At 52.1% G+C, this 12687-nt stretch overlaps 1 protein-coding gene across 2 annotated transcripts in view; it reads right to left on the bottom strand.

Annotated features, from left to right (window-relative positions):
- The window catches only part of ETS1 (ETS proto-oncogene 1, transcription factor), a 45072-nt gene extending 32618 nt beyond the window's left edge, over nucleotides 1–12454 (bottom strand). Inside the window, exon 1 of one of the 2 annotated variants that reach the window (XM_030464702.1) lies at nucleotides 12297–12454. In XM_030464702.1, coding sequence (XP_030320562.1) covers nucleotides 12297–12366 — 70 coding nt within the window. In that variant the 5' untranslated portion in view covers nucleotides 12367–12454. The remainder of the gene's footprint in view (nucleotides 1–12296) is intronic. The other variant, XM_030464701.1, reaches the window with a different exon arrangement.
- Between the last annotated feature and the right edge of the window lie 233 nt (nucleotides 12455–12687).

Here is a 12687-nt window from a genome sequence, read left to right as displayed (position 1 = left end):
CAAACAATCAGCTCTGCTGGGCACTGCCAAGAGGTGGCAAGTAGCCTAAGGATCCACACTCCTCTAGTTCCCCTGCTCTAGATATGGATTTGCTCCATTGCACCACTGGATTTACTGCCACTGAAGACTCCCCACTTGCAAGCACTTTGAGCCCTCTTCTCTGCAAGCATCCTTCCCATCCCACCCATCCCAAATAGCTCACAATATCCACGCCAGGCATCTTCCCTGTGCTTGCCTCATCTCTTGGTGTAGCATCGTTTCACAGGAGGGGAGGAAGAGCAGAAAGAGCTGAAAGATGCTCAAGGATGCACCCACTGCTTTGGCTTTGCTGCCTGAGCCAGGCACAGCTCCTTGGTCCCCTGGGCACAACCCCTCCATTAATGCCACCAAATGACATCTCTGTGAGCACCACCCATGTCCCAGCCCATGAAGAAGAGCCACGGGTGCTCTGCACCCATTGCAACACTGGAACAATTCTCCTGGTGTTATTCTGGCAAAGCAGGCAAGGAAATGAAGGCAAAGAAGAAGGGGATTTTCTCCAGCATGCTAGGCAGATGAAGAGCCCCAAGATTCAGCCTCCTCCATCCCAGAGCAAACAACAGAGCTCCAAGTCTTTGCCCCTTCCAGGCAACCTCCAGTTTATCTCCATGCAAGAAAGCAAAGGTTTTCCCAAGCTACCCCAGGAAATTCTTCTTTTCCAGCTCTGACTTCTAGGAAACTTCCCACTGAGGAAGGGACCAGCGCAGAGATTGGACCAAAAAAAGCTCTCAGAAGATGGAGAGGGTGGGAGTGAGCAGGGGAAGGCAGCCAAAGACAAACTGGGCTGCCCCATCACCTTCAGTCATCTGCATCCCAGAGCCAAGGCTTGTCCAGGATGGGGATTATGTCACCTCTTGGCCTCAGCCTGGAAAGACAGGAGAGCACAGGGCAGGCAGGGATCAATCAGAAGGCTTGGAGCTGCTCAGATTTGTCCAGAGGAAGCCTGAGCTTGGAAACCTTGGTGAAGGCTGAGGTGTGGGGGGAGAGAGGCTGAGCCGCTCGCAGCCCTCGCATCCACCCCGTGCAGCATCCGGAAGCTATTAAGGAATTACAGCTCCCTGGCCCCCAGCCTTCCCCAGCAGAAGTGCCTGGGAGCAGATGGTGAAAGGGCTGATTGAATTCTGCTGCTCAGGCCAAGAGGCTATTAGGAGGAGACACAAATGGAGGAGGGGGGGTGGAGGGGGCGTCATTTGGCGACTCGGGAGCTGAGAGCCCTTGCCAGAACTCCGGGAATCCTCTGATTGTCACAGGGCCTGGAGGAGCTTCAGCAGAGCTTTGGATGGGTGCTGAGGGGCTGGGGTGAAACCAGAAGTATATGAGGAGTGAGAGCCACAGGCTGCTGCTTCTTTCCAAGCATCTTCATCCCAAAAGGCATCAGGGTGGATAGGCACCATTCCAGGGAGGCAGGAGCCCCATGTCCCTGTGGTGCCAGCCCCAGGAGCTGTGTGATCCCCAGCCAAGGAGGAGGTAGGAGAGCTGTCAGTTCAGCAGCCCTGCCCACCTACTGACTTCCCACCTTCCTCCCCCAAAACCCGTGGGTTTAATTTTTAATGCCAAACTTGGTGCAATCCCGACCCCAGCACCGGGACCGAACCTCCCAAAGTGCCTTCAAAAGGGGTTGGGACTCAAGTGACTCTGGATGGAGAGAAGGTGGAGGAAAAAGGCTATGGTTAAAGAGAGATGTAGGATGAAAATAGGCAAAAAAAGCACATAGATACAATTTGCAAGCCATCCCCAGCACCAGCCCTGCTGGTGTCCAAGCAAAAACACTTCTGGAAGAACAAAAATTTCCTAGGAGTGAAAGAAGTGCTTAAACCCCTCCCTGGAGGAGGAATGACCCCAAAATCACCACAAGCCCAAGCTCTGGGCTCCCTGCCCTGTCAGTCAGTGGGTTCAGGGCCCCTGTGCCATCCCTATCTCCAAATCCATCCTTCTTCCAAGGGAGAAAGATCCCACAAGTCCCTTCAGGCTGCCTTGGCTCCCCGAGGTTGGGAAATCAAGATCCTGGCCAGGGCTGTGCTGGAGAGGTGGGCACGGAGAGCTCCATGACTGTCAGGGGATCTTTTTTGAAGCAATCTTTTCCAGGACAAGTCATGAGATTATTTCTTGCCTGGAATTTGCTCCCACAGCTCCCATCATCCCAGGACTGCTGAGTCAAGAGACCGCCAGGGCTGTGCCCTCTGGATGAGTAAATAAATTGCCATGGGGAGTGGTGGGGTGGAAGCAGGGGGGGGGAGAGTGAAAGGAGGGAGGGGACCTGATGACTCCTGGAGCCTTGGGCTGGGGACACAGCCCAGCTTGGCAGGCAGCTGCTTCCCAACGCACTGAATTAGTCACCAGATTAGCAAGCAGAGTTAACACACACTGGAGTACAGCTGTTTAAAGGCACACTGTCCCTGCTTTCCCTCCCCTTTGCTTTTCTTCTTTTTCTCTTTTATATATATATATATATATATATATATTAGGTTTTATTTGAATTTTTTTAGCCCTAACTTTGGCTGTCAAAGACCAGAAGCTACTGAACTCCTGGGGAAGCCAAAGATGACCATAGCCTGAAGATGCCAAATGGCTTGGGCTAGTGGCAAGAGAGCTGTTCTAGCCCAGGACTAGCTGAGCCCTGGGCAGCCAGGACACTCTATAGGATCCATATGGTCCTGGGCTGGGGCTGTTTGAAGGCAGGAACGTGCACCAGTCATCCAGCTCAAAGGCAAAGCAGGCACAGGGCTGGGGCTCCTTTCAAGTCAGAAGCTTCAGAGCCCACTTCAAATCTGGAGCTGCTTAAAGGGATGGAAACCACCCCCAGAGCCCAACCACCCCCCCCCGGGGCCACAGCTACCGTGACAGCTTCAAAACCCTTCTGCTGGTGCTGGAAAATGAAACTTTCCCAGAGCCCTGGCAGCACCGGGCTTCTCAGAACCGGGGGAGAGTCCTCTGACATCAAACCCGAATTTCTTGGCATCCCTTTGAAAGGAGGGAGCTGGGAAATGCCCCAGGGTCAGGGCATGGAACAGGGATTCACACTGCTGCTCCCGACCTGTCAGACTCATCTGCTGCCTGAGGGGATGCTGGGGATGGAGTAAAGGAAAGGTTTTCTCCCCACCTCTGGCTGCAAATGAGGAGGAATTGTATTGAGTGACCTCAGAGGACACTTTGGAGACCTGGAGTGGGTTGGGGAACGTGCCTTGGGGATTTTAAAAAGGGAAAGCACTTGGCATTGTATTTTAAAACCACTTCTAACAATAACATGCACAAAAATAAAAAGCCCCAAATTTCACGTGTTTCGCTGCATCTTTTTCTCATTTTCCAGTGGAAAAAGCCAGGAGTGCTCAAGCTTTTGCAAGTTGTTTCTTCTGATGGTTCAGGTTTCTGTAAACAATTTCTCAAAACTAAAAGGTAAGAAAAAAAAAAAAATTTCAAACCCTTGCTGCTTGCAGAACACTGACCAAAATTAAGTGGTTCTGCACAAATGCATGAAGATGTCTATGAAAAAAAAACCTTCATGTGGGTCAAAAAGCCACATTTTGATTATTGTGATAGACAGTGCTGAGAGGGGGAGGGGAGTGAAAAAAGCAACAGAAAACAAATCCCAAAACACTTCCCAGTGTCCAGATCCAGTTTCTGGAATCTACTGGCTGGAACATCAGTGGCAACTTTCCCTTAGTCAGCAGCTTTCCTCCTGAGACTTGCAAGCAGATCCCAGGAGAGGCAGCATCCCAGTGACTCCAGCCACCAGGAGGACACACAAACCTCGTCCTGATCTGCCAGACACTTCATTCCTGCAGGAACACAAGGCTGAGCCTCCCCCCCCAAGTCATCCAGTACATCCAAACTGGAAAGCCCAAGAGGAAGGTTGGTCCTGGCCTTCCTGGTGCTGCAGAGGAGATGGAGAGGTGCAGCACAGCAGAAAACCAACAAGTCAAGGGGAACCTGGAGAGGATGTTCCCACTGCAGCATACTGGGAACATCGTGCCTCACTTTCCCCTAAAATCAGGCTTTTCTTTGACATCTTCTGGGGGCAGAGGCCAAAACCAGTTCCCCCAAAGTTTTGGGCATAGTGAATTGAAAAAAAAAAAAAAAAAAGCCAAGTCCCAGCAGCTGGCTTCTCCTTGTGCTCCTCACCAGCCATCTGAAGAATGCCTTGGAATCACATCAAATATTTGAAATTAGATGGAGGGGGGGGAGAAGGGGCATGGGGAGGGGAACGTGGGGGGAGCTGCTCTGCTTTTGAGTCAGTGTCTGGCTTCTTTCATCAAACCCACATTCCTGCTCATGCCATCACCCTCCGGGAAAAGTGCGACAAGGAACACAATCCATGTGGAGCCAATTTAAAATCTCCCCCGTGTAACGAGGAAACGCAGCCCGGGCATTAACAACCTCTGGGGTTACAAGCACAGCTCCATCAGCAACCCGGGCTGAGGCAGGGAAGGTTTTCCCCTGCACACCCACCTCCTAGAGGAGAGAAATCCCACCCCCCATCACCCCTGCAAACCCCCTCCCTCAAAGCTGCTGGGGGTGCTGGAGCCAAGGGGAATGATGCTGAATTCTCTGGGATGCAGAGCTCTGCTGGGCTTTGCAGGAAAGGTTTAACGGGAGAAAAAGAAAAAAAAAATAAAATCTGGGAAGCAGAGGATTGAGGATTGCTGGAGCAGGGGATTGCTGCTGTGTCCGGCACCAACCGGGAGGTGATGGGGTGGGAAGTCCATCCCCAGAGCCCGCCCAGCCCAAAGCCAGACCGAGCCCTGCGATTTTCCACATCCCAATCCACACCGGGAGCTGCTGCCAGTGCCCAGCGAGGAGCAGAGGCTGACAGCCCTCTGATCTTCAGCTGTCAGTGCCAAAGCAGAGGGAGACAGAGAAACCAGGGGATTTTTCCTGCCTGGGAAAGAAAGTTGCTGTTTCTTTCCTTGCGTTTTGGACTATTTTTCTGGAGCACCTGGAGGATGCACAGAGAAGGTCGCTGGATGGAGGGGATCAGGTACCCAGGTACCAACAGTGATTTGAGACAAAAAATGGTCAGCAGGAGCAAGGGGAGGAGATGGGGGAACACACATCACCTGCCTGGTCCTGCAGACACAAATATTGCCCCAGGGACTTGAAGGGAACAAACCAGGCCTCAGATCTTTTGCAAGTGGAAAAAACCCAAAATCAACAAAACCACCCAACCCCAAAAAGGTGCATTTTCATCTCACAGTTTAGAAAGAGGCGAGCAGAGGTGCAGAGCTGGGTTTTAACCCCCCCCAGCCAGGGCTCAATAGGCCCAAAGTTCCCCAGCAGAGAGGGGGGGGGATGAGCGATGCAAACCCAAAGCTTCTCCTTCATCTCAAGAGCCGCAGCCTCGGGCTTTGCATGCAAACATTTGCAGCCCGTTAATGTCACAGCTTTCAGATCCGGCGGGTGTCTACAATCTCTGAGCCTTTTAACCCAATTATAAACTGAAACCAACCTGATTTGCTTTTCTTTTCTTTACCTTTTTTTTTTTTTTTTTTTTTTTCCCATCTCTCTGGAAACGACCCGTAGGTAACTCGCCCCCAGGACACGGGTCCCTGCCAGGTTCAAGGTGATATTCTGATATTCCTGCAGGTAAAGCTCCTTGCAGAACTCCACATTTTCCCATCATTACCACCAAAGCCTGCAGCAAAAATCCCCAAATCTAGGGAAGCTGGGACGGGCAGAAGAGAGCAGATCTACGGGCTGGATGTGTGGGGCCACAGAGCAGGACTGAACCAAGGGTCACCTTCACATCCCAGACCACCAGAGAGCTGTTATCTCTGGAGCCATCTCACAATTTAGGGATCTGCAGGACCCAAGTGCTCCCTCCTCCCCCCCTCAAATTCCACTGCACCTGGGAAAAATGTAGGAGCTGGTAGGAGAATCAATAAATATTTATTGTTTAACCAGCAGTATTTTGACTGGAGATGTAAGCATGGCCTCATGCCAGGGAACCCTGAGCCTCCTTGGCCAGCTCTGCAAACAATTTTTTTTCCTGTATCTAGTTGCAAGATTATAAACTACACAAGGAAAAAAGAAAAAAAAAAAAAAAAAGGGAAAGAAAAAGAAACACAGGCAGCGAGCAGCTTAGTCACGGAAAAGGAACAAAAGAGCTGAGATGCATAACTATGTCGTGGGTTAAAAAAAAGGGGGGTGCAGGCCCAATTTTTGGCTGTGAGACAGCTGTAGAGTTATTATCAGCTACAGATTTGTCCCACTGGCTTCTGCAGGGATGAGACTGGTTCAGAGCAAATATCCCTGGCTGCAGAGGAGTTAGGTGGGTCTGGACCAGCTGCAAACCAGCCCCTGACAAGCAGCTCAGGAGAGCAACCCTGAGGGGTCAGGTCTCAGCATCCAAGGCACAATCCTGCACCCAAAGAAGATCCCAGTTTTCCCAGAAGAAGATCCCAGTTTTCCTGGGGACCCCTGAACTCACAGTGCCCTTGGCTCCAGGGGTGGTTTTAATGCTCCTAAAAAGCAGATCATCCCCTGCTTCTTTACTTCAGTGAGTCCCCATCCTACCAAGCACAGGTCTTCCCCTGAGCAAAACTGGAAAGCCTGGAGATGGCTTTGGATCCATCCCAGGGACAGCAATGACACTTGCTCTCCTCATTTGTGTAATTTGCTCACCTTGTGTCCATACACTGAGAGCTGACAGTGCAGAAAGGAAAACTTCTTCCTTGTCTGGGACCTGGTCAATTCCTTGACCTGGATTTGTTCCATCCTTCTCCAAAATCCCAGCTGCTACTGACAGCACAAGTGAGAACAGGCATTTGGGATGACAGATCTGCCACTTTACATTCTTAAATTTTCCCTCCAGCATCAAGTTAATCATCCCAAGGTCTGACCACAGCACAACCTCTGCACCCTAAAACCTGTCCCTGATGTCCCCCCTCCAGCAGGGATCCATCCAGGAGGCTGCAGTCCCTGCTTTTGCACAGCACCCTGCTCCAGAGCTGCCTCTCCTGGTACAATTCCGAGTGCCATAATCCTGCTGGAGAGCCTGGGATGGCATTGGACCTGATCCTCAGCTGAGAGCAGCATTCCAGCAGGAGGCTGCATTATCCCTTCATTTATAAGGCCTATCAAAGCATGGCACGCTGCAATTACATGGCAAATTAGCGGCCGCTTGGTGTAACAACACTGTAATTACACAGTTGTTACATGCTTTGGGGAGCTTATGCCGAAAAAAAAAAGTAGAAGGAAACGGGGCTTTGCTCCTTTTTCCTGGAAATCTAATTCCCTATAACCCAGTTAAAAATGCTCTTGGCAAGGACGAGTTTTAGCCGGTGGGTCCCTGCAGGAAAAGCTTCCCTTTCCACCCCTTTTCAGAGCTTTGTCTCTGAAGCTGTCAGAAGTTGGTGCTTGGAAAGCTGGAGCTGGAGGCAGCCAGGTGCAGCCGGTGCCCTGCCTCCTGGGGAGCTCTGATCCTACCTGGATACCACAGTAATGGGCATTTTGTTAAGCGCATTGAAAGAGAATTGCTCTTTTTCAGTTCAGATTCTCACCTCCTCCACAGGCAATCAGCACCCAAAATGCCAGGGGAGCCTCAAGCCCTCAGTGTATTCCAGGCTGGTCCTGGCTGGCTGCTGACCCATGTCCACACACAGCCCAGCTCCCACCTGTGCTGGTAACTCCGAAGCAAAAGAGCTCAGAGAAGATGCCAGATGGAATTCCCTGCATCCCTGAAATCATTTCACCCCCCAGGGCTTTGCTGAGCTTGCAGGGAAACCCTCTGGCATCCCATGTGCAGGCAGCAGGTCGGGGTGAGGCCAGGGAAATGCTCTTCCAGTAAAAGTGATGCATGGGAAGGGAGAGGGGACAAAAGGAGAGAGGGAAATGCTGGAGTTCTGCTGCTGCTTCACCCAGCATGAAAAATGTGACCGTGCAATGCACCACCAAGGGCAGCTCAGCAGCAGCAGGGAAACTGAGTCAGGCAGTGGCTGAGACTGCAGGCTGAGAGCTGTGCAAGGATCAAAGAAGTTCCAAGTCCCTCTGCACCACACTGATCCCCAGTCAGATCCCAAACTGTCCCCCCTTCCAGGGGATGATGGAGCTGTGACCCTCTTCTGGGCACGCATATAAAGAGCTGGGAGGGGAGGGCTGGCTGGAAACTTGTCCTCCCGAGAAGGATGAAGGATCCCATCCCACCACCACAATGAGGATGCATCCAGGGAAGCACTTGGCCATTTCCCTGCAGGCAAGCTGTGCAGAGGAGGGAATGCCTTGGCCAAAAAACTGGCTCTGCATGCAAAGTCCCCGGTGTGCCTGCACTGAAAGTGAAAGCAAGGGACAACAGGAAAGACTGAGCTGGCTGTGGGGAGCTGTGCAGGCAGATCCTGCATCCTAACACATAGAACCTGTCGGCTTCCCTACAGCAACCACAGCAGAACTCCTGCTTTAGCCCTGCCCCCACGTTGTCCCAAACCATAAATAGAGGGAAAGACTATTGCCAGAGAAAAAATAAACCCCTGGGATGCCACCCATGCACAGGAACAACAACAGAAACAACACGTCTGAGTCCCAGCTGTCCTTAGGGAAGGACACAACTCACCTCCAGAGAAAGGAAGCAAGAGAGGGAATGGATGCAGAAGGATGGCGAGCCCAGCATCACCACCTGCCACTGCAGACCTTCTACAGCACCTTGACCAGCCAGTCAGCAGCTACTTTAGGAAAAAAAACCTCGTTGTCTTTCAGGACTGGGGAGTCCCAAGTACCACACTGCCAGCTTCCTGCAGGGCTTGCAGAGCTGCTGTCAATTCTGACCACAGAGAGCAAGCAGGGCTTTGCAGAACTGGAGAAAACAAATTGATTTGCAGAGGGCAGCGTTTGCCAGTTGCAAGGTTAAGTTCTCCTTCGAGTCCATTTTTTGCATGGTTTGGGTTTTCAGCCCTCTAGAAAAAAGGCAGTAAGCTGAGTCCCACCAGCCCACTGGTGGATCAGTCACGTAGCTGCAATTAAAAGTTTTGTTGCCCTCTACTCTGTCATACCCTTACAATGAAAACCCACGCACATACAACTTGCATGGGAAAGGAGAAGCCCACTGCCATGGGGGTTTTTGGCTCCTGACCCACTCATCTCACTCACACATTCTTGCTGGCAACAGCATGTGTGTTTTGGGGGGGGAGCGTGCTTGGAATTTGGCCTTTGGAAGCTTTGTGCAACTTCACATCCCTTTTGGGTTATTTTTAAACTCTTTGGATACACTACAAATCCCAAAGAACTTTTTACACGCCGAGGCTGCCTGCACGTGTGGGTTGGAGGGAGGTTTGATGGGAGGGGGGGTGGGAAGGGGGATATTGCAGTGTGGCCAATGCATCTCTGCAGTTTTACAGGGCATCAAACACCTGGCACATGAAACATCCTGCACAGTTTAAAACCTCTGCCTGTAACGACCCTCTCCCTGCAGAAGGTTAACCCTATGGGTGCCCTGAAACAAATCTGCTTGGTAAAGGAACAAGGGGTTGGGTCTCCTCAGCAAGGCTGATGAAAAGAAAAGCAATGGGCAGGTCTGGGGGTAGCTTCAGCAACCAAACCAAGGGCTGAACGAGCCATCAGGGAGCAGAGAAGTCCTCTGCCCAAAACAGAGAAAAGTTACATCCCCTACACATGGCACTGCTGGATCCCTGAAACCCAAGTTAGCAGCACCCATCTTCCTTCTCTCAACATCAACCTGGCCAGGCAAGAAAGCTTCAGCATTCTCTAAAAGAGGGGAAATGAGGTTAAGCCAGCTAATTGACAACATTGACCTTTCTGGCTCACAGTGTTCATGCAGCCACCAAAACAGAAGCGCCTGCAGCTGAAGTTGAGAGGGAATCAGCTCTTTTTTACCTTTTTGGTTTATGGGGTTTTTTTGTGGTTTTTTGTTTTTTTTTTTTTCCATGCTCTTCCTGCCCAAATTTAAACTTTGGGTCAACTACTTGCTGACATAAGCTGAAAAAAAAAAAAAAGCTTTCATGGAGAGATGAAAATTAATTTAAAGGCAGCATGAAACACTGAGCCCTCCCTTTAGGCACAGGGCAATTACATTGCTCCAGTGCTCAAACACCTACACGACACAGAGCCCTCTGTACCACGCTCTCACTGGTGCCAGGAGATGCATAAGTTTCAACAGACACTTTGGTCTGAACTGAGAAATAAACTGCACACCCTCCCAGCCCTGCCCCAATGGACCAGAAGTTTCTCCCTATCCCCATTTTGCCCCCCTGCAAGCGAGCAGGGTGCCATCACCACCTGAAATGCAGCCACCACTCCCTGCTACATGGGCTTTTAACCAAAGCTGTGGGACACAGACACAAACTGCTCCTCAGCCTTGCTGTCAGAGGCATCCAAATTGCATCTCTGGCAGCAGGGTCCTCTCTCCGTGCAGGTAGAGTGGGAATCACAGAACCACAGAATGGGCTGGGTTGGAAGGGACCTCAGAGATCATCAAGTCCAACCCTTGATCCACTCCTGCTGCAGTTCCCAGCCCATGGCACTCAGTGCCACATCCAGGTTCTTTGGAAATAGCTCCAGACACGGAGAATCCACTACTTCCCTGGGCAGCCCATTCCAATGCCTGATCACCCTCTCCAGAAAGAAATTCTTTCTCATCTCCAACCTAAACCTCCCCTGGCACAACTTGAGACCCTGCCCTCTTGTCTTGCTGAGAGTTGCCTGGGAAAAGAGCCCAACCCCCCCCTGGCTCCAACCTCCTTTCAGGGAGTTGCAGAGAGTGATGAGGTCTCCCCTGAGCCTCCTCTTCTCCAGCCTCAACACCCCCAGCTCCCTCAGCCCTTCCTCACAGCAATTCTGCTGGATCCCTTCACAGCCTCCTTGCTCTTCTCTGGACCTGCTCCAGCACCTCAATCTCCTTCCTGAGCTGAGGGGCCCAGAACTGGACACAGGACTCGAGGTGTGGGAAGATCAGGAGAAAGACCCTCCTCACGTTAGAGACAGTGTAGCCCGTGGGTGGCAAATCCCCAGGCTGTGTCTGACTTCCTGCAGCCAACCTGATGCTACCCAAGGATCTGAGCACCAAGCCCTGTGCTGCTCCGGCCCCTCTTGCACTCCAGCACTCAGCTGTCATTTTATTTCCCACACGCAGCCTGAAATCATGTCGCCTGGCAGGAGCTGAGCTCCCCTCCTGGCTTTCCAAGAAACTTGTGAACTGGCAAAGAAAGGCACAACTCTTATCTTTAATTTGATTCTCTCCGCCGCACCGGCACGGCACAAAACCCAGCCCAGCCTCCGCTCCGGCACAGTGGGAATTGCAGCAGAGAGATGAAGCAATAGGATTCGCTTCTACCAAAAAAAAAAAAAAAAAAAAAAAAAAAAAAAAAAAAAAAAAAAGGAAGTTTTTGTTGGTTTTTTTGGGTTTTGTTTTGTGTTTCTTTGCCCTGCAGGCTCTCCAAGCCTTATCCTCTACTTCAGCTGAGATCTGGGGTCAGCAGGCAGTCAGACGACATCATTATGTGAACAACAGCCCTTCTTATGGTAAAGACTCAACTCTTAGCGCTAACCACAGCCAGCAGCAGCTCAACTTTTCGTTACAACAGGAAAAAAAAAGCACACGCCTCGTTCTAGTAGGTGCTGCTACCTCTGAGAGCTCCCGCACCCTTTCTCCATCCACTCCCCCAGCTCGAGAGAGAGGGGAAAATATAAATCAAAGCAGCGGATTTGAACGTGATAAAACCCAAAGGAGCTACAGCTGGAGTTTTGCTTCCCAAACACCACGAGTGCTTGGACCAGACAAGCCCTTTCCAGCCAGGGATGAGGGAACGCACATCCCCGCTAAGGATCAGCCAAGGGAGGGAAGGGATGGCCTGAGGAGCTCGGAAAAAAAAAAAAAATTAAAAATCCCAAACTCATGCGAGTACATCACTCCTGCCTCCCATCCAGAGGTTCTTGCCTACCTCCCCGTACGGCTGAAGCATGAGAAAAGGAGGCTGGAGCGGCGGCGGGTTGTTTTTTCAGAGAAGGGGTGGAGGGAGGAGGTGTGTGTGGGGGGAGAGGTTGGAAGTCTTAAAACTGCTCGGAAAGCAAGTTCGCCTTTTCGCCTTCCCCCAGCGGTGCTGCGGGGCAGAGCCGGGGGGAGCGCAGGGCACAGACACCAAAGACAACTCCTTCCCCCCGCAAAAAAAAAATAAAATGAAACCAGAAAAGACAACCCCAAATCCCCACCAAATATATATTTTCTTACCACCGCCCTCGCTGAGGAAAAAAAAAAAAAACGGAAAAACGGGGAGAAGGGACCCACAGGGCTCCCTGGGGACGGGCAGGGCGCTTACCGGGGGACGGGAAGAGCTCGATGTCCACCTTCTCCGTCTTGATGATGGTGAGATCCACCGCCGCCTTCATGGCTGGGGCTGCACCGGGGGGGGCGGCGGCGGGACCGGGAGGGTGAGGCGGCGGCGGCTGAGCCCCGCCGGGCAAGGAGCGGGGCGGCCGGGGCAGCGGCGGCCGGGAGCGAGCCTGCCTGCCTCCTTCCTTCTGCTCTTCACCTCCTCCTCTTCCTCTCTCCTTCCTTCTTCCGCGCTCTCTCGCTCTTCTCTCTCCCGCTCCGCTCCGCTTCTCCGTCCCCCCTTCCACGCTGCCGCCTCGCCCGTCCCCCGCCGCCGCCGCCCCGGCCCGGGCTGAGCCGCCGAGGGGAGGGCGTTGGGGGCGGCCCCGAGCGGTGAC

Source organism: Calypte anna, chromosome 24, assembly GCF_003957555.1.
Source record: "Calypte anna isolate BGI_N300 chromosome 24, bCalAnn1_v1.p, whole genome shotgun sequence".
NCBI lineage: Eukaryota > Metazoa > Chordata > Aves > Apodiformes > Trochilidae > Calypte > Calypte anna.
Note: the sequence above shows the minus strand (reverse complement) of the source record. Positions and strands in the feature narration are given on the sequence as shown.